Genomic DNA, 24974 nt, shown 5'->3' with positions numbered 1-24974 from the left:
GACAATACTATTCCTAGAAAAAGAATGAAGGTTCAGTGGTGAACCAAATATACAGGTATAGCTTCAATGTTCAGAATGTGTCTACAGAGAAAACAAGTTTCTACATGAATCTTTGACATAGAGCACTAATAGTCATCTCATCGGTCATTCAATAACAATTAAAAGAAAACCTACCTGAATTTGTTTGAAGCTTATTATCCTGCCCTCTTACTAAAATAAACTGATAAATCCCTAGACTGAACTGAACACACAGAAAATAACATTCAGCTCAGTAAATGTCATCTACTGATCAGCCATCTGAAAAATGAAAGTGCCAACCAGTCCTGACGATGAAAGCCTACTTTTCCCGCAAGGCCAGAATTCATGCGCTGCTAATGGAGAAAAGTACAAGAACCCCATTCGTTACAGGTCCATCCTAGACTGCCTCCGATCGGTTGACATAACTGAAGGCACCTGCGGATGTAGGATTTCAGCTTGAAGCTGACACCAAGGACGGATGGATTGGGTTGTTAGGATGAGCACATCTTGACAATAAATGCCTTTGCAATCATCAGTTTGAACCGGTTCAATATCAATACATTCCCTTGAATACGGGATTTGTCCGGCATATGCTAGCTCCATATTCCTCGTATTCTGCCTTTGTATGGCAAGCCTAACATAAAAAATATTCAAATTGATCATCAAAATGAGATTTTAAATTCCCCTATTTGACCGAATGCATAAACCAGTAAATGCAAGGATTAACTTCATTTTGCAGTAATTAACTACAATCAGATAAAACCTAAACTAGAAGCATTAACATACCGCAAAAAATTCAGGAGTTGAAGCCAGTACAGAACCTCCAAACCAAACTGCATATCTCTGGATAGGATTGCTGACCACATTCACTTCAACTGGTTGTGCCTGAGGTTGAATTCCAGTAGTCAAGCATCCTTGATATATTGGAGACTATTTATTCTTCTCCTAAAATTCAAGTGAGAAATGGAAGGGGAAAACACTTACTTTGACATTTCCACCTAACCGAGCATCTGATGCAAGAATGCGGTCATCCACTATCTTTTTGAGATCTCGCTGCAATCTTCTATGGAAATCTTTGAACATGGTTGACCCTCCAGATAAAACAATATTCTGAACTTCAACAAGTGCACAATATATATCACACTCGCATAGAAAAGTAGGTTCACACATAACTTGAGTTAATTCAAGATACAAGGAACCTTTTTGTCGATCAAGAACCGAATCACTAATGAACAGTTCTATGGAATTCAGCAACAAAATTACCTTATATAAAGCTCTTCTTGTGTCTATTGGTGCAGACTGAATACATTTGTCAATCACCTCAGGTAAAGGGTTCGTAAAATCACTATTATAAATCTCAGGACTGAAGAAGACCTGTGAACACAATTCATCAAGACAACTTATGAATAAAGCATCTGAAACCACCATAAAAAAATCCTACTTCAATCCAACTCTATGTTGATTAAGGTCCAAAGCTCCGTTTTCCTTTCTTTTAATTTCTACTATACGGCCACACCCATAGTGGTTGCCAGACTATCGGTCAGCATGACTCGAGCACCAGACCAGTAAGCCAAGTCAAGAGGCTTCCCCTCAAAGTCAAATGAGCATGGATACTATCTTGATTTCTTCAATTAACTTGGGTATTTTCATTGAACTAGAGTAAAGAAAAAAAGCTACTCCGTGCAAAAAAAAACATAGGGTTTGAGCTAACTTGTCTGAACAATTCGAGAGATTTGGCTGAAACCTAAATTGCTTGGACTCGGGTGCGGGTACCCGATACAGGTGCAGATCTAGAGGTTGGATCCATCTTGATCTAAAATTTAAGATTTGGGGGTACGAATCCAGGTACAGATGCAGTGCAGGTATTAGGCTAAAATAATTCAAATTTCTAAAAATAGAGTTATTGTCTATATTATGAGACATTATGGAAAACTTACAAGGTATAATGAGGAAAAATATAGATCAAGAGGAGAATCCCAAAAAGTGATATAAGGAAAAGGACTGACATTGAAATTTCTTTATGCAAGGTACTCCATTTTCTTTGACCCATCTTGTAGGCTAACAACTAACAAGCACATTGAAATCAAAACTATATAGCTCAAGAGATTGAGAAACTTGAAGCTAGAGGATAAACCAGACCTCAGGACCAAGAAATCGCTCATATCCAACATCACATGAATAAGGTGCTCCTGTCTTTGGTTTTGTACCTCTCCAGTGCTTGATGTACTTCCCTGGCTCTTTATCATGCTTATTGAACTCCTGAAATCATTTGACAATAAGGACCTATTACAAGCAAAAATCAGTTGTAACCTCCAGCCTCAGATGCAAACAAGGATTGTGAGTTTAAATCATGGCATGATTTGCTTGCCCTAATTCACAGAAATGTCGAACAGATGAGTCAAGTTTGAGAACTGGATGGAAGAACAAGAGGAACTGGATGGATTATTCATAAAGAACTTCAAATTTTTTTTTTGATGACCATGATGTCCAGCCCAGCTTAATCTACTCTTTCAACTTATTCCTTTTTACTCCTTTTATATAGTCTCGTACAAATAGCTAATACCTTCACAATGTCAGAACAAGTGTAGCAATGCATTTCCTTCACTTTTCGTGCTATTTCAAAGGAATCTTCTGCTGGAACATGTTCTCCCCTTTCCTGCATTTGAATAATCAAAATAAGTTGTTATCTTTTGAAGCATGATCAAACAATGAGATACCATCTTAGAAACTCAAAGATAGACCTCAAACACCCAACATGCTCATATCTGAGTTGTGGCTAGGGGTGGGCATAAATCACCGAAAACCGCAAAAAATACAGAGCCTAACCATGAATTTCGGTGTTATCGAGCCGAACCAGGAATTTCGGTAGTTTGGTAAGCATAAATCACCGGAAACTGAAAATTACCAAGCCTAAACGGGAATTTTGGTATTATTGGGCCGAACAAGGAATTTCGGTATCCAGTAATTCGGTAACCAGTATGGTTTTTATGAGAAAATTTCAAAATTTTGGTGGTCAGTTTTGGTACCCGGTTCCAGGCAGCCGGTATTCAGTACTACCAACTTGTAATTCTGTTTCTTGATTTCAGTTATCTGCTTCGCTGGTTCAAGCAGATGCTATTTTTGTTAGTTTTAGTTTTTTACATGCTAGTCAGCAATGTGATTGTATGTAGGAACATGACCAACTCTTTTTGAGAAATCATCATGTGCTCTGTAGAAGTCTCAATTTCAATAATTTTGTCCTCTTCAATTTTGCGTTAAGAGATAATTGCAATACTCCACCTTGTCATAATATTTTTTCTTCAACACGTTATTACCGAATTATTAAACGGGTACCGAAACCGAACTTTGATAATACCAAAGACTCACCCCTAGTTGTGGCTACCCTACTAAGCAATTGGCAGTTTTAGATTTCCCACAGGTTAAGGACATCTTCTAATAATTGGGTAACATAAGGTTAAAGACATTGATATTATAAATCAAGTAACCTTAAGCAGTACTTCTTAATTCAAGCAACTATGATCCGAGCACTGGAGAAAAAAACTTCTGCATGACAAGTCATAGGAGAAACAATCACTAATTATCCAATCTTCTTTACTCTCCAGGAAATTTTTTCTAAACAATCGTTAAACTAATAAAATATTTCATAGTAACCCCATCATTAATTTCCATTTGGATACGATAAAAAAAAAATCCAAATAAACTAGGAAAAAAAATTTCCTTAATATTTTTCAAATTGTAGTAGGATAAGCATTTGTTAATACATTCCTTGGTTTTAAAGTTAAAATGAATAAAGGGTCAACAATAACATCGATGATATTTTATGATTTGAAATAATGTAATAAATTTTCTTATTTTATGTCTGTGAGAAATATTAGAGAAGAATATTATTGAATTGTTGTCTACATTATTACACAAAGACCATATTTATAGACACTACAATACAATCTTTTACCAAGTAGGATACTATTTACTATTCTTATTCCTATTCTAAGTATGATTGTATATACCTATTCCTATTCTAACAATCCCCCTCAAGCTAGTGCATACAAATTATATGTACCTAGCGTGTTACAAATATAATTAATACGAGGACCGATGAGGGGCTTGGTGAGATATCTGCACATTGATCACTCGACTTCACAAAATTGACAATCAATCTCAATGTGCTTAGAGCTTGTTTGGATTGGCTTAAAAGTTGGTCAAACCTACTTGTAAGTCATTTTTAGCTTTTGAGAGTGTTTGGCAAGGTTAAAAATAACTTAACATAAGTTTAAAATGACTTAAAAAGAGTTAAAAACCAAAAGTGGAACTCCCTTTGCTTTTTATTTTGACTTAAAAGTCATTTAAGTTTGACTTTTTTTTTTTTTTACTTAATAACTACTTTTTTTTAAGTCAATTCAAACAGAGCCTGTTTGGATTGGCTTAACAGTTGGTCAAACCTACTTCCAACTCATTTTTAGCTTTTGGGAGTGTTTGGCAAAGTTAAAAATAACTTAAAATAAGTTAAAAACCAAAAGTAGGACTCCCCCTACTTTTTATTTTTTGACGTAAAAGTCATTTAAGTTGGACTATTTATTTTTGACTTAAAAACTACTTTAAGCCAATTCAAACGGGCTAGTTTTCTCATGAAATACTAGATTTGATGCATAATGTCAGTCTATCTCAATGTGTTTGGTCTATCATGGAATACTGAATTGGATGCATAATGTCAATAAAACACAGAGTGATAAAATTACAGTGTTGAACTTCCCAAACCAAGCTTGCAAAGATTGTTTCAGACCATAAAGTGACTTACATAATTGACATACAAGGATACTAAACCCCCTCGAGCAACAAAATTAGGTAGTTGCTCCATATAGACTTCTTCACAATGCAGTGGTCGCTAGAAAGTGCTCAAAATCTAGTATAAAGTATATGGATAGTGTTGGAATCAATATACGAGTTGCTAAAACATGCTCATACGCCGGAGTATTAGATTTGATGGCTGAAAGTGGACACAATCTAAGAAATAAAATATATGGGTAGGATCAGAATGATAGCACAATACAACTGAAAAATAGAAATTATATAGGAAAGGTTGGATTGATGGCACGACCCTATTGAAAAAGAGAAATAATATGGGTATGATCGAAATGATGGCAGGACCCTACTAAAAAGAGAAATCATATGTGTAGGGTCAGAATGATGGCACAACCTTACACAAATCAGATTTGAGGAGTCATCGAAAAGAGGAATGGAACTATGCCAAATTAAATTTGAGTCATCGAAAAGACACATGGTTAGGGCTGGGCATTCGGTATTTCGGTTTGGTTTCGGTTTTTTTTCGATTTTTGGTTTTTGGTTTTTGGTGTTTGGAATTGTTGTACCGAACATTGAACCGAATTCGGTTCAGTTCGGTTTATTAAGTTCGATTTTTTTTGTTATGGGCCTGCTGGTCGTCGGTCTTTCATCGCGGTGTTGGTGATGGTGTGGAACTTGAACCGAAATAGTAACTTGGAAAGTTGGAAGAGAAGCCGAAGCTATTAGCAAAAACCTACCAAAAGTTGGAAGAGAAGCAGGAGCTTGGAAAGTGTGGCGGAAAATTGGAAATTGAAAAGTGAAAACCTAATACTAAGTGCTACTGCCAACTGATATAATATTTATTATTTATTATTTAATATTAAATATTATTAACATTTAATTGCATAATATATTATAATATATATTATTAAATATTATAATATATATTATTAAATATATATATATATGTGTGTATATTTTGGTTAAACAAAAATGCCGAAAATATGAAAACAAGTCAAAAACCGAACCGAAATACCAAATACACGAAAACACATACCGAAAACCGAAATACCAAAAAGATTTGGTTTGGTTTTTCACGGTGCTAGGCAACTCAGTTATGAGAAAGTAGTTTAGAAAAATCCACCATAGTAGGCAAATGAAATATGAAAAGTAATCGGGGAGATGCACGATGCTACACAAATCAGATATGAAAAAAAAAAAATAGTCACCTAAAGGATGGCACAATGCTACACAAATTAAATATGAAAAAGTAGTCACTGAAAAGATGGCACGGTGCTACGAAAATCAAATATGAAAAAGTAGTCACCGGAAAGATGGCACGGTGCTACACAAATTAGATATGAGAAAGTAGTCATCAAAAAGATAACACGGTGCTACATAAATTAAATATGAAAAAGTAATCACCAGAAAGATGACACAGTGCTACACAAATACCGACGGATATGGGGTTGACACAAAACCCCTAGAAAGTCACCAAAAATTGACGCACGACGACTTGTCTGACTGAGTTATCTTTTCCTGAAAATGGGGTTCATGCATATATCATTGGCCCTACTTTTGTTAACATAATCACTGGCCAGACGGGCGGCATATATGTGTAATAGCCACCCGCCGGCGGCGGAAGCTTTTGATTCTCTACCAAGTTCGTAGAGGCCCTGATACCATGTGAGAAATATTGGAGAAGAATATTATTAAATTGTTGTCTACATTATTACACAGACTTTATTTATAAACACTAGTCACTACAATGCAATCCTTGACCAAGTAGGATATTATTTACTATTCCTATTCATATGACCATTCTTATTCCTATTTGTATTCTTATTCTAAGTAGGATTGTATATACATATTCCTATTCTAACAATGGCATTAGCAAATCCCTTATTAAAAAATAAAAATATTTTCTATTTTATAAGAAGAAAAAAATTATCATTATCTAAATGAAAAATAATGATGGGTTACTATGATCTTATACTTATGACCTATATTATAGGTTAAAACGTACATGAGACTTAGCTACTTTAATTAATAAACGACATTAAGAATTAAAAAATTACTTCCCACTTTTTTATTAGTTAAAGAGATTTTAAAAGAAAAGAAACAAGGAAAGGGTTCTTTAAAATTAATATTTTTATTAGGAAAAAAATGTGTTTAAAAGAAAAAAAATATTATCGAGAAAAGGGCATTTTTGACCCAATTAAGTAACAATAGGGACGTACTTTTAGGGATATCAGATAAAAAAGTAACAATAGCGGCATTTTTGGGTCAAACTATTAAATGGGGGAATTTTTAGACCAAGTTAATTAAGGAGAGCATTTTAGTTTAATTTTTTGCATAATTTAAGGGCATTTTTTACCCTTTTCCACAAGAAAATAGTAACACAAAATAGCAGTGTTGGATAATGATTGTGATAAAGATTAATGCTATAATGCATCAATTCGATTTTCAAAGTAAAGAATTGCACGACAGATCCAGGATTTGAAGGTTACGCGGGTGCCATGGTCTTTAATATAAACATAGTGATGGACATCAAATTAGGGCGTACATTCAGCAAATTCGATCCATTTTGGGCTAATCTAGGTCGATTTACAAGATTTTTAGTACATAAATAAATATACGATTATATAACCAAAATGAGTTTTATACAATTCAATCAAATTCTATTGAACAAAAATGAGAAAAATATGAACGAAAAAACTAATTTTTTTGAATAGGCAATTACAACCCTCCAATTCAAACATAATGTACTTGAGTCATGATAATTAACAAATTGTAACTTTTAATGAGTTCTATTTTTTTTTAAAAAAAAAAAAAAGAGCCAAACCAGTTTCTATAAGAGATCTCATCAACTTTAAGTAAAGACAAATATTTTCATTTCAGAAATTCACAAATTATCTAATACAAAACATTAATAAAGTAAATTAATTTGCAAACAAAAACAAAAACTCTTTAAAAGTTGCAAAAAGAAATTAATAAACTAGCACAAAACGATCCTTGCCCCTGTTGCTTTCATTTAAAAGATAAAGAAATGAAATGATTGAAACTAGGTATTGCTATTATTAGCATACTCATTTGAACTAGAGGCATGTGTGCTAAAGGTTATATATACAACCTATTCCTACGTCTTTATTTTCATCTCCGGGACAGTTGGAACTCCATGGGATTTATAATACCAATAACATTGAGACACAAAATTCAGGACATCACAATCCTATGTTATTCATTCGACCCCAATAGATCAGCAACAGTCAAAGGAAAATAGTGAACATGCATAGTCTACTCAACCATTTTTATGGAAATGTTGTACTGATGGCATAGAGAAACAAGAACTACATACCTTCATAAGCTGTTGAACAAAGAGAGTAACATCTTTCCCAGAAACGGGAATTGACTTAATGCTGCTCCCAATAACATAACCCTCAGCAACAGGTACAACATGGGTAGCACCATCTCCAATATCCACTACGACTCCAGTCATCTCACACTAAAGAAATAGCGTATAACAATTACAAGATATGTCAAATTGTTAGACCACAATTAAGTTCAGTTTCTGGAATAATGGAATGCAAGAAACCTATGATCATAAAGAAGAGAACGGATACACAGGATATTATGTCAAGCAACTAACGAACATACAAAGTTATTGATTTACTCTAGCGATACTATGTCTATCATAGATGTTCTAGATTCTTTATAGCTAGACAAGGAAGACACTAGAGCTCTATTGTAAACATGGTTTCAGTACTACCCAAGTACTGTTTTGATCCCTGATATAATAAAAAGTTACTGATTTCAAAAAAAAAAAAAAAACTAACAAGCATACTAAAGGTTGACATGCAACCCAGTACTCTCTGAATAGCTCAATGTTCATATTCCCATTTTCCACTAGAAAAGAAAAGGGATAATTTCAGAGACCTCCCTCCAGGTTTCGCTCTATTATACTTATCTCCCATGTGATTTACGATATTACGTCTACCTCCCTTATTTTCATTTTCTTGTAACCATTCTTTAAACCTATTTAAAATAAATATAAATTAATTTAGATTTGACAATTTTACCCTTCTATATGCAAGCTTAGATCTAATTTTCAACGATTTATCTCTATTTCTTGGATCATTTTTCTTCTTCGCTCGTGGAAATGTTTAACTAGAACAAAATCTGATCGTTCTTATCGGATTTCTCTCTTGGGGAGTTCATTTTTATCTTTGATTTGAAGAAATTGTTGCCGGAAAATGATGGGTTATTGTGGGGGAAAGAATCATCAGTGAATTGGTAAAGGTAAAATGGAGATGAAGAGTTAATATTTGGTGAAAATGGTGGGTCAGCTTGAATAAAGACTTTGATCTTTGTTTGATAAAAAAACACGTGTATATATATATATATATATATATAATAGTATTAATGTATTTGTGCTGATTTATTTTTAAAGTATTTGTTAAATGAGTTATTTTTTATATAATATTTATTAATATATAGAAGGGTAAAATTGTCAAATCTAAATTAATTTATATTTATTTTAAATTGGTTTAAAGAATGGTTACAAGAAAATGAAAATAAGGGAGATTGACGTAATATCGTAAACCACAGGGGAGGTAAGTGTTATAGAGCGAAACCTGAAGGGAGGTCTCTGAAATTATCCCAAAAGAAAATAATGAAGATATTAGGTTGGAACAGACTCCTTGGCCATTATTTTCCTTGACATGACAAAGATACCAGTTCATGTCATTGAGAAAAGACATAAAAGCTATTCTGTTTGACATACTGGGGAGTGCATACAGGAAGTAGATGAACTTAAACCAGAACGACTCTTTCAGTATGAGGATATTGATGATTAATGGTGCCCTTACAATCAGAATGCTAGCTTAGGTGACAAATTTCGCTGGAATGTAGTTTGATTCTGGTTTTCAAGGTTCAAATTTGTTTGTAGATTTGTTGCATTCCCTGAAGATTACACACTTTTGGAAAAGGTATAAGGCATATGCACACTGCAGAGGCGATGCTACAGTACAGTGCAGCTGAGACCAGTCAGCTTACAAACTGTTTGGCCTTATTTGCTTTACCCAACTTCATATTTTATTTGGTGTGGCCAGCATTTCACTTCATTTGTTTGCATATCATGGCTGCGTCTTGAGCGTTTATCTGTCCTTTTGGCCATGTAAAGGCTCAATTGGCACACCATGGGAGATGTGTATGTCATGAGGGTAATCAATGTTTAATCCCTTTACAGGACAAGTTCAATTATGATGAGGCTGTAGAGCCATTATTTGCTTGAATGATTCAGCATCACATTTAAAAATGCATAATTCATGATGGTACAGGACCGCAAGAAATCCCAATGCATGTGATTGGTGGTACAACGATGACCGTATCCCCCTTATGTGTTTGAATATAGTTATGGGATATGAGATGGTTTGTTGCTCGGTATAGGGTTTAAGGCATTTCGGATGCGGGTCAAATCAACCCTAGATTTGGGGCGTCACATCTAACCTCTTAACTTTATTATGGGGGGATCAAACTATGCCATTGAAGAGGAAATATGTATTTTTTATTTTCCTCCAGCATTTCACTCTTACATTACCTGCTTGCCTCATATTGTACAATTCAAACCAAACTTCCTATCTACAACTAGAGTCACGGTGTCCTTTCCGAGTTAAAGTATGCCAGAGCCCATTCGTGCTTGTAACCTTAACTCAGGCCAACCAACAAGAAAAGCAGAGAAACACAAAAATACATCGAATAAATTCTTCCGTCTTGCCAAACCAACTAATAAAAGCAACCGAACTTTCCTAACACCACAATATCCTATTATAACCATCTCCAGTCACTTAAACCAAGAGAAAAAGGAATTAAAGGGAAAAACAAAAAGGAGGGGCGGGAAGGGGGGAGGATATCAAGAGGGAAAGCTCAACTCGAGATGCAAGACAAACTAGCTAGGGCTTTCATACAATGATTACTTTGACGGTGGCCTTCAAGGATTCATTTATCAATCTTGTTAAGTTGATTTGGATTTCTAAAATGACATAATTGTTGAATTTTTTCTCTCTACTTTGATAAATCAGTAGTTCGATTGAGTGAAAGGGAGACTTCCCGCATACAAGGTTCATATAAGAATAAAGGATCTTTGTAAAAGAAACCAATCATCTATACTAATTGGAATATAGTGAGAAGCTTTCTCTTTGTATGCAATTTTTGTTCAAAATTATGACAGCAACTAGTTGAAAAAGTATAAGAATATAATCGGGAAACTTTGAGGCGACCGTTTATCCACCTATCTTGTTAAAGTGAGTACAATTGCCTCTTGAAAAAAAAATCAATCTTGTGATGGGCAGTGTCCTACATGCTGGCCATGTCAGAGGCTCATCAGATGCCACATTATTTTTTGACATGCCTATTGGGTGGTAGCTCTGTAGGTACCCTTCATGGCCTTGGATTTGAGTTACTACACAAATTTTAGTTCCAGACAAAAATGAAAGATTACATCAATTATACTCATTATAAAACTATCAAGTTGGTCATGAATTATGTCATCTTGATCTTGGCCAAAATTCATTCTTCTTGGGCTTGTTGGGCTTGGTTGGTGAGTTTCTTTCATGTCTAAGTTTTGGGCTTAAAATATAGTAGAGCTCTTGAACGTGTCTTCTAAGGTTTTTAACTCATATTCACCGTAAGACATTTCTTTTTTTGAACTAAAAGTCCATAAGTTTTTCCTGAAGTTACTTAGCTTGTGATCTTGTCAATGGCTTTCTAGGAGTTCAAAACCTTGGCATTAGCTTCTTGAGGTGGTGTCTTTCCTCGAAAACAATCTATTTCAAGCACAAATAATAGTCATGGAAGAAGCCTACCCAATCAACTCTAATGAGGCCCAAGAAGAATAGATTTTAGCCTAACCCTAGAGACTTAGTTCATGACCAACTATAATGAGTCCAATTAATGCTATATTTTATTTTGTCTTGAAACTAGAATTTAAGTAGTCGGCCTTGTGATTGCTTGTTTGACAAGAAATTATTTTGGATGCTTGTTTGACTAGTATTCCTTAAGGAAGTAGGATTTGGTTACTTGTATGACTAGAACTCCTCAAGGAAGGATGATTTGACTTATACTTAGGTTACTTGTTCAACTAGTTTGCTTTATAATAAGACCATTCATTCTTCCCTTCATAAGGAAAAAAAGAAAAGATATAGGACCATTCATTCTTCTACGGGTATGTCTCCTTTTGAAGTTATTTATGGTTTAAATACCCCTACTCCTATTGATTAACTTCCATTACTTGAAAATGACATTGCTAGTCTTGATGGTATGACGAAACCAAAGTAATGAAAAAAGATCCATGAGCAAACTCGCCTTCTAAGTTACTCGGACTCTTCACTTTTGGTGCCGCACCCGTGTCGACACGACATGGGTGTGGGTGTGGGTGTGGGATCCGTGTCCGAATTGGTCGACCGATTTTGGGTACTTTGATGAAAATTGATGGGGAAAGTCTGGACAGTTTTACACTCTGTTTGGATCGTTGTTATCCATTGTATTGTATTGCATCGCTACTATACCTACAATGTTTATTTTGATTGTTACTTAAAATGTATGTATTGTATTGTTAAATTTCGTTGTTGCGTAACAATGAAAACCCCTATTTTATGGAACAACCAATTTGGTGTGTTTCCATTGTTACTTAATTTCTTTTTCCAATTATATCTTTACATAATATTTCAAAATACTATTTTACCCTTTACCTTATATTATTTAATTCTAGTCAAACCTCCTACCCTAGAATAATTAAGGATATTTTAGTAAATTTATAAATTATAATACAGTACGATACAATTAAACCAAACAATTATAATGTTATTAAACTATAACAAACAATACAATCTAGCCAAACATTGTATCTACCATACAGTACAGTACAATACAATACAATACAATACATTATAAAACAATGGGTAACAATGATCCAAACAGTGTTAATGATTTTTGTAATCAATACAAAAGCTAAGGTGAAATTGAAGAAAATGGAATACCTTTTATATAGAAATTTCTATGTCACTCTTTTTCCTTTAATCTCCTTCTAGGATTTTCCTTAAGTTCTCCATATGATATCTAATTTATAACTCTATTTTAGATATTTTAATTATTTTTAGGCGAATCCCCGCACCTGTATCTATACATGGATCCATATTCCCAAATCCTAAAAATTAGATCATGAAGAATCCGACCTCTAGGTCCGCACCCGTATCGAACACCCGCACCCAAGTCCAAGCAAGTTAGCTCGCCTTCATATTGAGAAAAAGAAACACCAAACAACCTTAAGAGTAAATAACAATGGAAAGAAAATCACTTCCCAGCTTGGTGATTGGGTTTAGGTGCATATGTGCAAGGTGAGGTTTCCTAGCAAACGAAATCCAAGTTGCACCTAAGACGGTATTTGTCATTTGAAGTTCTTCAGAAGATATGAAATAATTTCTATAAGTTAAACCTTCCTAGTAAAACAATTAAATTTTCTCTACTTAATCTTGTTGGAGTTAAAACACTCCCAGACACAGTTCCCATTGCTCTTTCTCTCTCCTACTTCTTAGGAGAGAGGAACCCATCTTTTCCGGCATCCTCCACCGGAATCAGCCTTTTTTTTAATAGCCAACAATAATCACCCACTGTGATTATTGATAAATCACCCACTAGTAGGATGGAGGAAAATCGAATCTATTTCAATGCTGGTTTCAAGTCTTTTGATATCACCAGATGGGAAACTGAGAAAGCTGAATGGTACGAATGGGTAGAGAGAAGCAGAAGGATGATGCACAGATCGTCCATGAGTAGAAAGGTGTTGGAATGGATCTGTCTCTGTCTAAGAGAAGCATCCAAAGAGAAAAAGAAGGAGACAAGGAGGTGGAAATTAGCTGAGAAAGAGGCACTGCATTTTTGCACGAGAAAACATAATATACATGGGAGGTTCATAAGCATCATAACAATATATAGAGGGGGAAGGTCATGGCTAATTATTCCTGAGTTGGCATTGAATGCAGGGTGGTTGGATGTTGCATTGAAGATTGACAGATTCATTAAATGCAAGAAGGGAAAGGAGAAAATACCCAATACAAGGGTGGTTGCTGATTATCCATATGCTAATGCTATACGAGATAGTAAATGGCAATCCAGGAACCTACGCAGTGCAGAGGTCAAAAGCATTATGGGTAAGGTCGAAGTTCTAGACAAAATAAGTACCCAGGAGGGTGATCTGTTATCTAGATGCTTAGTCGGGTATTGCAGTGAGAAGCCCAAGGAGAGGACAACTTTAGCAGACATAAGAAGATGGTCATCAACTAATTGGAACAAAGCCTTTGGAATCAACATTTATGAACTGAATGATGAGAAGTTTTTGTTTGAGTTCCCAAACAGAAACATGGCAGAACAAACCATTAATGAGCAGTGGCGTTGGAAGTCTTGTAATTTTAATCTGGAATGGTGGAAACCAACAACAGGTTGTACTCCTAAATATGCACTTGTTAAAGAAACATGGATTAGGGTTGTGGGGATCCCCCTACATCTTTGGTCAAAGAAGGTTTTCCAAGAGATAGGAGAAATTTGTGGAGGCTGGTTGGCTACAGAAGAGGAAACAGAGCTAAAAAATCATGTGAAGTGGGCTAGGATCCTGGTAGCTAACGACGGTAGCAGTATCCCAAGAGAGGTGGAGGTGTCGCGCAACGGCACTAAATTTCACCTTCCAATCTGGCCGGAATGCTTGCCAAGATTTGAATCATCGCCGGAAAATGATAAGGGGGAAGATGAAACCTATTATCCAGTTCAGAAGTCTACCCAAAGGATTTTAGAGGAGGTCGTAGGTGATGATGCAAGGAGATCCCATCAAACTAGGGATTTGCTACTCTCTCAGCACGTGACAACGTCCGAGAAAGTTAAATCTAAAGCATGTGAGGGGCACGTGAGTCTTTTAAATGAGACTCTGGAGGTGGATCACCAAGTTGGGCCTAATTCCAAGTTACAGATTGAAGGCCCAGATGTGGCAGGCCTGGTAATTGCTAATAATTTTCAAGAGGACACAACGGTAGTCCAGAGCACCTTTGACTTTATCGAAGACATAACAGCTCAAGTGGCCATGAACGACAATTCTCAGTTACCCGAGAAGAGAAGCTCGCACGCGACGGTAGCGGAGAAATCAATTGAGTTAATGGGGGAAAAGGAGTCGCAGATAGTGGGAGAGGAGGCTGATAGTCAACTGGAAAGGAATTTTGACGTGGGTGGGGATGATCGAATCAACAGTGGGGTTACTACTCGAAATTCTGAAACAGAGTTAATCAACTGGGAGGTTGACGATGTAGAGCCTCTAATGGTGCAGCAACAACTCATAACTCAGGGCAAGGAAAAAGAAGCATCCAATTGGGTGCAGCAAAATCTCATTAAATTGGGGAAAATTTTTGGGATTGATTTCCAAGGTCATGAAGAGGAAGCCACAGAACTTCTGATGCAAATAGACAGCTGCAGACAAGCAAGAAAACTGGAACCGTGCAGTGAAATTAAAAAAACTAAGACTAAAGGTGTACAAGAATTAAAAAACTTGGTATGTTTTGATGTCAAATTTAAAAGTACAGGGAACAGAGGAAAGGGGAGGAGTGCAAGTGCTAGTACTTGATGAATTTTAAACTAGTATCTTGGAATGTTAGGGGACTTAATAATTTAGAGAAGAGGAGGCTAGTAAATAGCATGATATGGGGGTGGAAGGCAGACATCATATGCCTTCAAGAAACAAAACTGGAAGGCAATGTCGTAGATTTAGCCAAGCAGGTCTGGGCAGGAAGGTGGATCAAACAAGCATATCTGGAATCCAGTGGGACAAGAGGGGGGATCTTGATGATGTGGGATGAGAGAGCCTGGAAGGGGGAAATCTTAGAAATAGGGGCATACTCCATCACATGTAAATTTGAATCTCAACTTCAAGATTTTAAATGCCACATCACAGGAGTGTATGCCCCAAACTGTTACAAGGAAAGAAGAATAGTGTGGGAAGAGGTGAGTGCAGTCAGAGGACTAATGGAAGGACCATGGGCTATTTGTGGTGATTTTAATGTAACAAGATACATATCTGAGAAGAAGAATTGTACAGTAAGAACAAGGGGTATGAAGGAATTCTCTGATTTTATTGAAGACATGAAACTAGTTGACTTGCAACTTGAGGATGTCACATATACTTGGTTCAAAGGGGACCAACAGGAAGCAGCCTCCAGGATTGACAGGATCCTAATTTCAGAGGAATGGGATGACAAGTTCCAAAATTTGAAACAGATTCCACTTCAAAGGTTGATTTCAGATCATATTCCTATAGCCTTACTAGGGGGGTCTTGGGAAAGGAACAAAAGTTACTTCAAATTTGAAAATTGGTGGTTAGAATCTGAGGGCTTCATTGACAGAGTCAGAGAATGGTGGTCTTCTTTCAACTTCACAGGGAAACCTGATTATAGATTGGCTTGCAAACTAAAAGCTCTGAAGACTAAACTTAAAGAATGGAGGAATGGGGAAGAAGGAAATTTGGGTATACAGAGGAAGAAATTGCTTGAACAGTTGGCTGATCTAGAAGCTGAGAGGGAAGACAGAATCCTTACTAATGAGGAGTCTGCCAAAAAATCTGAATTGATGTTGAAATATGAAGAGTTGATAAAAAAGGAGGAGATCTCCTGGAGACAAAAATCAAGGGCTCTATGGCTGAAGGAAGGTGATAAGAATACTAAATTCTTTCACAAGATAGCAAATGCACATAGGAGATACAACAACATTGATCAGCTTATGATACATGGTGAACTGAATCAAGAGCCAAGCAGAATTAAAGGGGAAATTGTTGAATATTATAAAAGGTTGTATAAGGAATCATCTCAGTGGAGACCTGAGTACATAAATGTGCAATGTCCTGTCCTAACAGAAGAAGATAATCAAGCTCTACAAAGCAACTTTGAGGAAAGTGAAGTGTTGAGATGTCTGAAGTTATGTGCTGTTGACAAAGCAGCAGGTCCAGATGGTTTTACTATGGGGTTTTTTATTAAATGTTGGGATGTGGTAAAGCAAGACATCATGGACACCTTTCAAAACTTCTATGAACATGAAGTTTTTGAGAAGAGTTTCAATGCAACTTTTATAGCTCTTATACCCAAAAAGAAAGGTGCCAAGGAGTTGCGGGACTTCAGGCCAATTAGTCTAATTGGTAGCATCTACAAACTTATCTCCAAAGTTCTTACTGAGAGGCTGAAAAGGGTGGTGGACAAGTTGGTAGACTCACAACAAATGGCTTTTGTTAAAGGGAGACAGATAATGGATGCAGTTTTGATTGCAAATGAAGCAGTTGACTCCAGAAATAACCAAAAGAAGCCAGGTGTCCTTTGTAAGTTGGATATAGAGAAAGCTTATGACCATGTTAGCTGGAAATACTTAATGAAGATGTTGAACCTGATAGGTTTTGGGCAGAAATGGTTGAACTGGATAAAGTTTTGCATATCAACTGTAAGATTCTCAGTACTCATCAATGGTAACCCTGCAGGTTTCTTTCAAACCCAAAGGGGTCTCAGACAAGGGGATCCCTTGTCACCTTTTTTATTCCTGATCACCATGGAGGGTTTAAACAACATGATAAAAACTGCTAACTTGAGAGGCTGGATAAGGGGTTTTGATGTGGCCAGAGAAGGTACTGAGAGACTAGAAGTCACACACTTGCAATATGCAGATGATACCTTGATTTTCTGCGATGCTGAGGAAGAACAACTGAAGTATCTAAGGGTGATTCTGGTCTTATTTGAAGGTATTTCTGGTTTGCATATCAATTGGAGGAAGAGTATGATGTATCCTATAAATCAAGTAAACAACATGAGTTGTTTAGCATCAATTCTGGGTGGTGAAATAGGAGTTCTGCCTACTATATACTTGGGAATGCCTTTGGGGGCTAAATCCAAGTCCATAGACATATGGAATAGTGTGATTGAGAAGTGTGAGAAGAAATTGGCCAAGTGGAAGTCTCAGTACTTATCAAAGGGGGGTAGACTGACCCTTATTAACTCAGTACTTGATGCTTTGCCAACCTATATGATGTCCCTGTTTCCTATCCCACCAGGGGTCATTAAGAGGTTGGATCGTATCAGGAGGAATTTTTTGTGGCAAGGCAACAAAGAAAAGAAAAGTTTTCATTTGGTTAAATGGGAAGAAGTCATGACAAGCAAGGAAAATGGAGGTCTAGGAATAAAGAATTTGAAATTGCAAAGCAAGGCTCTTAGTATGAAGTGGTTGTGGAAGTATGCAAACAACAACCAGATGCTATGGAGGGAAGTAATTGGAGCTAAATATGAAAAAGAGGACAACTGGATAACTAAAGAAGTAACCACTCCTTATGGTGTTAGCCTCTGGAGGTCCATCAGAAGCTTGTGGAATGAAGTTAAAAGTAACTCAAAGGCAAAAGTAATGGATGGGAATAAGACCAGATTTTGGAAGGACATTTGGCATGAGAAAGGCAACATGGAAGATCACTTTCCAGACATCTACAACCTAATCATGTTTCAACAAAGCACTATAGCAGATCTTTGGTCACCACAAGGATGGAATTTCATTTTCAGAAGAAACCTTAATGATTGGGAAATAGTGAGAGTTGCTGAATTTTTAAACACTGTGAACACTTTCACTGGACTACAGCCAGGTGAGGATAAATTGTGGTGGACAGGAGATGACAAGGGAGTGTTCAAAGTCAACAAATCCTACAAGTTGATGGATCAGACAGATCAACAGTGCTCAAGATGGCCTTGGAAGCAAATATGGAAGAACAGAATCCCTCACAAAGTTTCCTTTTTTGTCTGGTCAATGGCTAAAGAAGCAGTCCTTACACAGGACAATGTTAAACCTTGTGTTCCAGGTGCTTCCTATGTGGTGAAACATCTGAGACTGTTAACCATTTATTTTACATTGCAAGTACACCCATCATCTGTGGAGAATATTCCTAAGCCTCAAAGGCATCTCTTGGACAATGCCCAGGAAGGTGGCTGAGGCATTACTATGCTGGGAGGAAGCAGGTGTACATGCTAAGGACAGAGGTAGATGGAGAATTATCTCGGGGGCTATCTGGTGGGCTGTTTGGAAAGAAAGGAATTCAAGATGTTTTGAGAGCATAGAGAACAATGTGCAGAAAGTTAAACTAAACTGCATTTTACTTTTAGTCTTTTGGTGTAATCAATTATACTCTAATGACACTGTCTCTATTATTGATGTGTTAGACTCAATTTAGACGTAGAGAAGTGAAATCAGGAGTACACTTGTATATAAGGTTACAGTACGACCCATGTATTGTTTTGTGATATAATACAAAGTTACCAAGTTCAAAAAAAAAAAAAAAACCTTCCTAGTAACTACCAATTTAGCGGTACTTTTAAGTAGTTGATCTTTCTCTTTTTAACGTGGGTCCCAATTTGAGAGGGAAATTTCACGGGAGATTGATAGCCACCAAGGGAAGACACCAATTCAAGAAGTTAAAGATCAAGCTTTGGAATCTTCTAGAAGGCCATTGACAAGATTACAAGCTAAGGAACTTCAAGAAAACTTCCTGGACTTCATTTCAAATAATGAAATTCTAATGGTGGAAGATGACTTATAACCTTAGAAGACAGGTCCAAGAGCTTTAATATATCTCAAGCTCAAATAGAAGAAATGGAAGAAGTTGACCCGACAAAGTCCAATGAGGCCAAGGAAGAAAAGGTTAAAAGCCAGTTCCAAGAAGACTTATTTCACTATCAACTTGATAATTTAATAAGAATCTAATTGATGTAATCTTATATTTTTGGTCTTGGGCCTAGAATTTGAGTAGTTATCCTTATAATTGCTTGTTTGACTCTACTAATAATCCTTTTGGAGGGTTGTTTGACTAATAATCCTTTTGGAGGGTTGTTTGACTAATAATCCTTTTGGAGGTTTGTTTGACTAATATTCTTAAGTATGATTTGACTTATTTTCCTTTTTTTTTTCTTTTTGATAAATGTGGTGTCCAGGGCAGCTTGTGTGCACCTCAACTAATTCCAGGGGACATCTACCACCTCTTACCAGCACTAGATACCTTGTAAGTCTATCCACTAAGACTAGGGCATATTGGAAGAAATCACTAGTGTTCTTTGTCTTTGCTGGGATTTGAACATGAGATGTCATTGTTGTCAACCCACTTCATTGGCAACTACACCACACCCTTCGGTGCTACTTATACTCCTTTATGGTTGCTACTCATCAAATAAATGGCATGATATCTCAAGACCCACCCACCCCCCACTCCCAAAACTCCACTCCAAAAGACAACTCAAAGCTCCGGCCAAACATCATCACACTAGTCACATATCCTCACATAGCTCCTTTTTTTCCTTCTTCTCCTCCCTCGACCAAAAACTATTTCCGCTCAATCCCTCTATTATATGTTCTTCCTCTTCAACTTTTGCAGTAATCTATCTTTTGCCTCCTTCAGACCCTGGTTGTTTGCTTTCCCCAAAATTGACCAGTATACATTTATTCCCTAAAATAGCATATCAACTCATTTTTCAAAGTTCCTTTCTTCTAGTCTCACCAAAGGCAAAAAGGTGCTTCTGTTTAATAATTGGATAGTTTAAATTACATGAAAGCAAGTTTTAACGGGTAGAGAAAACCCTGCTCCCACCCCCACCAAAAAATAACACTATTAGTAGCATATGTCAAGGTAAATTACCTTTATAAATGAGTAGGTCACATACACACTTCAGAGACCTGACCCTAGGACACTAACATCAATACATCATTTTTCGGATATTGTTCCAAATAAAGGACATGGCATCATGCTGCCAATGTTTGTTCTTATTTTATACCACCAACCTAAATTTGCAGTTGTACAAGAGACAGGCACCCTTTTTCAGAGTTTACACTCTCATAACTTGGGCAACAATCTGAATCTCAGAAACATAACAAACTTTCCACTAAGCACATCAATTTTGTTCACTTTTAATCATTTTATGAATGAATACATGAGTAAAGATAGTCCTAATATTACGAGAAATGAAAGCCTATAACACAATTAACTTTCTCTTAATACTCTAGTCAAGAAAGCTACTTGCTAAGCAAAAGGTTTGTTGAACAAGGTTAACAAAATTTTACAGACCAATTAGATCACAAAAATATCAATACCAGAAAATATCCGACCCCCATATATCAATCCAGAAAACAACAGGAAACAAAGTTGTTTAAGATAGAGTACCAACCTTGGATGCTGTGTACCCAGCTGCCAAAGCAAGAACCGGCTGCACAGCTATATAAAGTCCCGGAACATTGAAAGTCTCAAACATAATTTCACCAGTATATTCTCGGTTCTCTGGTGCAGTCATAGGGCTTTCAGTCAATAGAAAATAGTGATCCTCAGGGTCACAACGCAGGTAATTGAATATACACTGCTGCCAGAACCGCTCCATTGAATCCCAGTTATCAACTTGTCCATGTTCAATAGGATAGGTAAGATTGTAATTGCTACTAGATTTAGATCTGGTCAAAGCCTCATCCCCAATAAAGAAATCAAGATCCGCCATAACCCCTGCACTGTGCTGGGCTAACCAGTTGCTGTTCTTAGTCAAAGCTCGAGGCTGATTAACAAATGATTCGTTAGCTGCAACAACCGTAGGTAGTATGAAACATGGCTCCACATTTCCAGCAAAACCAATTTTTGTATACCTGAAAATAAGAGAAATTTGGAATAAAAAACGTAATTGGGTTGAAAAAACTGAATCAAACAGGTTGAGGGTGATGTAGAATGAATACCCGGTTCCATTGTCAATGACTACAGCAGGGCGAGAGGTAGAAGGGTCCATAAGGATTGAAGAAGAAAGAGAGGATCTGCGGTTGAGATCCAAAGAGAGGTTTAAAGGGTATAATCATGGTCGTAGGAGGAAGAAAGGGGATGAAAACGACGACGTATAAGGTAGGAAAAAGGTGATGACGCCGGAAGTACCGATGGTAGAAGGGTTCAATTCATCCATTTCCATTTCATTGAATAAGGCAAACAAACAGTTTCGAATTCATTGAATTAGGCAAACAAACAGTTTCAAATTCATCGTCTAGTGTGAGATTCTGCTCTTCTTCAATTTTGTACTTTTTCTAATTGAATTTGGATTCCTTTCTTAGCAATCAGACAACATGTTTGCTAGTATTTCTCGATTGTTGATTGGGCTTTACTTTGTTCCAACTTCCATGGCAGGTGGCTATTGTAATTAGGAAATTTTAACAAAAATATTTGGGTCGGATTTTTCAAATATCAAATCATTATTATCAGATAAGAAAATTTCAAAATCAGCAAACATTAGGCTTTAATTAGGAATTTATAGTTATAGTTTACTTAATTACGGATAACAACAAAATATTAGGGGAGGAGAGAGGCGAGCGAGATATAGGAGAGAGATGAGAGATGGCATTTTTCATGGATTTTGGAGAAAAAATTATAAGTACAAACAAATTTGTATCAAAATTAATACACATTAAGAGGAGAGAGGAAAGCGGGATCGAGAAAGGGAGGAGAGAGGCGAGCGAGATCGAGAAAAGGAGGAAAGAAGCGAGCAAGATCTAGAGAGGGAGAAGAGAAGATGGTAAGTTGATGAGTGGTAGATTTACACTCATTTAGGGCCTTTTTAGTTCAACAATTAGTGTCCTCAATGCCTAATTATGTCTCATTCTAATGTTAGTTTGATGATTTGCGACTATAAAAACTAAAGGACAAGGCAAGGATGAATGCATAAAAGAAAGGTCAACAACATTGAAAGAAGTGTAAACTCCACACCGGGAGTCGCCTAACCAAAAGGGTGGATCGGCCAAATAACATGACCTCGTCTAAAGTGACAGTGCTCACAATCGAAGACAATTGAGGCAGGTCGGTAAACCAAAAGTGAAACGGCGACTCGCCAAAAATGAAGGGCGAACAAGATGATCATTGCCAAAGGTGATAGGACTTCGATGAAGAATAAGGTATAAAAGGCAAACAAATATGGTAATCGGCAATCCGCTGAATATGAAAGGTAGATTCAAATGAGTTCGCCAACTAAGGTTCAAACATTTGAAGCCTGAAGAAAATGAAAGGGGAGTTGAGGAACAAACGACGATCCTTCGATCATGTTTGATGAGCCCGGCTAATATCGCTAAGTTGGTCATGCAGTGAATTTTGGGCAAAATTTTCGGAAACTATAAATAGCCTAAAGGAGATAGAAAATAGAGGGTGGGATTTGCGTATTTTTCAGAGCTTTTGGAAGAATTCTTAGAGAGTTGTGTATGAGATATTTTACTTTGTGAAAAACATTTTAGTTTGCGATTTTCAATTCTACTCTTGCAATTGACAATTGGAAGTTGAAATCAAAGTGGGTGTTGATTATAATAGCTAAATTTCATCACATCCATGATTGTTATCATGACAGGTATAATTTCTTTACTTTTTGTGGTGAGTGGCTAAAATCCCAAGTCTAGGGTTGCAATTATGGAGTTGGGTGTTAATTTAATGTAGTGGTATTGTGTTTGATCTATTTTATTATTATTCATTCATGGATTTAGGCTAAATAGCATGAGGTTAACTTATGGGTTAAGGTTTCAAACTTAATCCTATTTTTGATCTCTGATTGATGCTTGAAAGAGATTGATTGGGGTGGGTAAGTAGTTTGATGCAAGCAATTAAGGTTTGATTTCTATAGTTTGCTTGAAAGAGGAATATGGTCCATATCTATTTACCCCAAATTTGCTCGAAAGAGAAATATCTTAAGGTAATGGGTTGTTTTGTTATTCACATAGATGAGACCAAAAGGAGATTCTATGAACTGATGTTATGAGATAGAAAGAAGATTAGTGTCATTCGATGACCTATCATATCCATGATTATTTAACACTATTAAGAAATACAATTACCCCTGTGTGATATCGATTTAAATCCCCGCACCCTTAAATTACTTGTTAAATTACTTGAATTTCTGAATTTTAGTTTAATTGTGACATTTGATACTATGAACTCTTTTAGTAAATTTGATGGAATCATCCACTCATTTATCTTAATGTACTACAATGAACAAGTCCACATTCTTAATTTCGTAGTTTTATTCTTATCATTATACCATTCTTTGTGTGATTAGACCCAAACTCTTAGTTGGGTATTTTTATTGACAACGTCTGCTTACTCTTTGAATTTACTTTTTACGAGGGGTCGTTGCCGAGGAATGGTGGCTAAGAATTCAATTAGTGAAGTTAGTTTATAGCCTTGTTGAATTGTAGTAGATTATTGCTTGGCATTGTTGTGTCGTGGATTTGCATGTCTAAATACGAGTGAAAATGGTAGTGACGATGCTAGTCACTACTAGCAGAACGACCAAATGGGTGACACAAATGACATGCACATGAATGTCATTGCAACCAATGGAGCTATCTGGTTACCACCTACAACGGGGAGGGTGATGTTCCATGTAATCGGAACAATGTTACAACTTTCCAAATGAGAGGAATGTTTGAAGGATTGGCTCATGAAGATCCTCATAAACATATTCAAATTTTTATGGATATTTGTGGGTCGTTCGTCTTCAAAAACATCTCACAAGAGTCCATAAGGTTGAGATTATTTATGTTCTCTTTAACGGGGAAGTCATAAAATGGTCGACGGAGTTGCCAAATGATTCTATTATTTCTTGGGAGGAATTAACTGGTACATTTTTAGAGATATTATTTCCTCCTTCGAAAATGGTCAAACTTAGGGACAACATTCAGAACTTTAAAAGAGTGGGAGGTGAACCTCTTCATGAAATATGATTGTGGTTCCAAAAATTGCTTCTACAATATTCAACACATGGTGTTCCAAATAATTTGTTATTGAAATACTTTTATTGTAGCCTTAATTCAGTCAACAAGGGTTTGGATGATAAACTTATCCAAGGTAGGTTATACGACAACCGTTTGATGTGGCAATATTGTTGCTAGATGATATGACAAAAGTTAACCGAGCATGGCATACTAGAGATGATCAAGTATCTTTTCAACAATGGGGCACAAGCAAGTAACAAATAGAGAAGGATCATGAGCGCGATGAAAACATGACTAAAATGATGACCCATCTTGACTTGCTGCCCAAACACATCATGGGATGTGGATCGAAAACGGTAAATGCAATT

The 24974-nt window shown here is 36.4% G+C and overlaps 1 protein-coding gene across 2 annotated transcripts; it reads right to left on the bottom strand.

The window, feature by feature from the left end:
- Positions 1-31: 31 nt before the first annotated feature.
- LOC125854909 (actin-related protein 3-like) lies at positions 32-21991 on the bottom strand. Of its 2 annotated transcripts, none has more exons than XR_007445429.1 (9): positions 21607-21991; positions 21057-21519; positions 8156-8302; positions 2582-2674; positions 2158-2277; positions 1282-1392; positions 1003-1133; positions 805-903; positions 32-652 (listed from the first exon to the last, which is right to left on the bottom strand). XR_007445429.1 is itself a non-coding variant. In XM_049534509.1 (9 exons), exons 1-9 carry the CDS (start codon positions 21654-21656, stop codon positions 572-574), a joined length of 1290 nt encoding a protein of 429 aa, XP_049390466.1. In that variant the 5' UTR covers positions 21657-21987; the 3' UTR covers positions 32-571. The 2 variants fall into 2 exon arrangements, 1 of the variants encoding a protein (XP_049390466.1); XM_049534509.1 differs by having other exon boundaries at positions 1003-1128; positions 21607-21987.
- Positions 21992-24974: the final 2983 nt, after the last annotated feature.

Source organism: Solanum stenotomum, chromosome 2 (genome assembly GCF_019186545.1).
Source record: "Solanum stenotomum isolate F172 chromosome 2, ASM1918654v1, whole genome shotgun sequence".
Classification (NCBI taxonomy): domain Eukaryota; kingdom Viridiplantae; phylum Streptophyta; class Magnoliopsida; order Solanales; family Solanaceae; genus Solanum; species Solanum stenotomum.
The sequence above is the reverse complement of the archived record's forward strand: the minus strand, read 5'-3'. Positions and strand labels throughout refer to the sequence as shown.

Bases quoted from the DNA above. Each gene is read 5' to 3' on its own strand.
- LOC125854909 (XM_049534509.1), bottom strand. From the start codon at position 21,656: ATGGACCCTTCTACCTCTCGCCCTGCTGTAGTCATTGACAATGGAACC. The intron at 2,278-2,581 runs GTATTAGCTATT...AAATGATTTCAG, and splicing joins CTTGTTCTGACATTGTGAAG to GAGTTCAATAAGCATGATAA. The intron at 653-804 runs GTATGTTAATGC...TTTTTATGTTAG, and splicing joins CAACTCCTGAATTTTTTGCG to GCTTGCCATACAAAGGCAGA.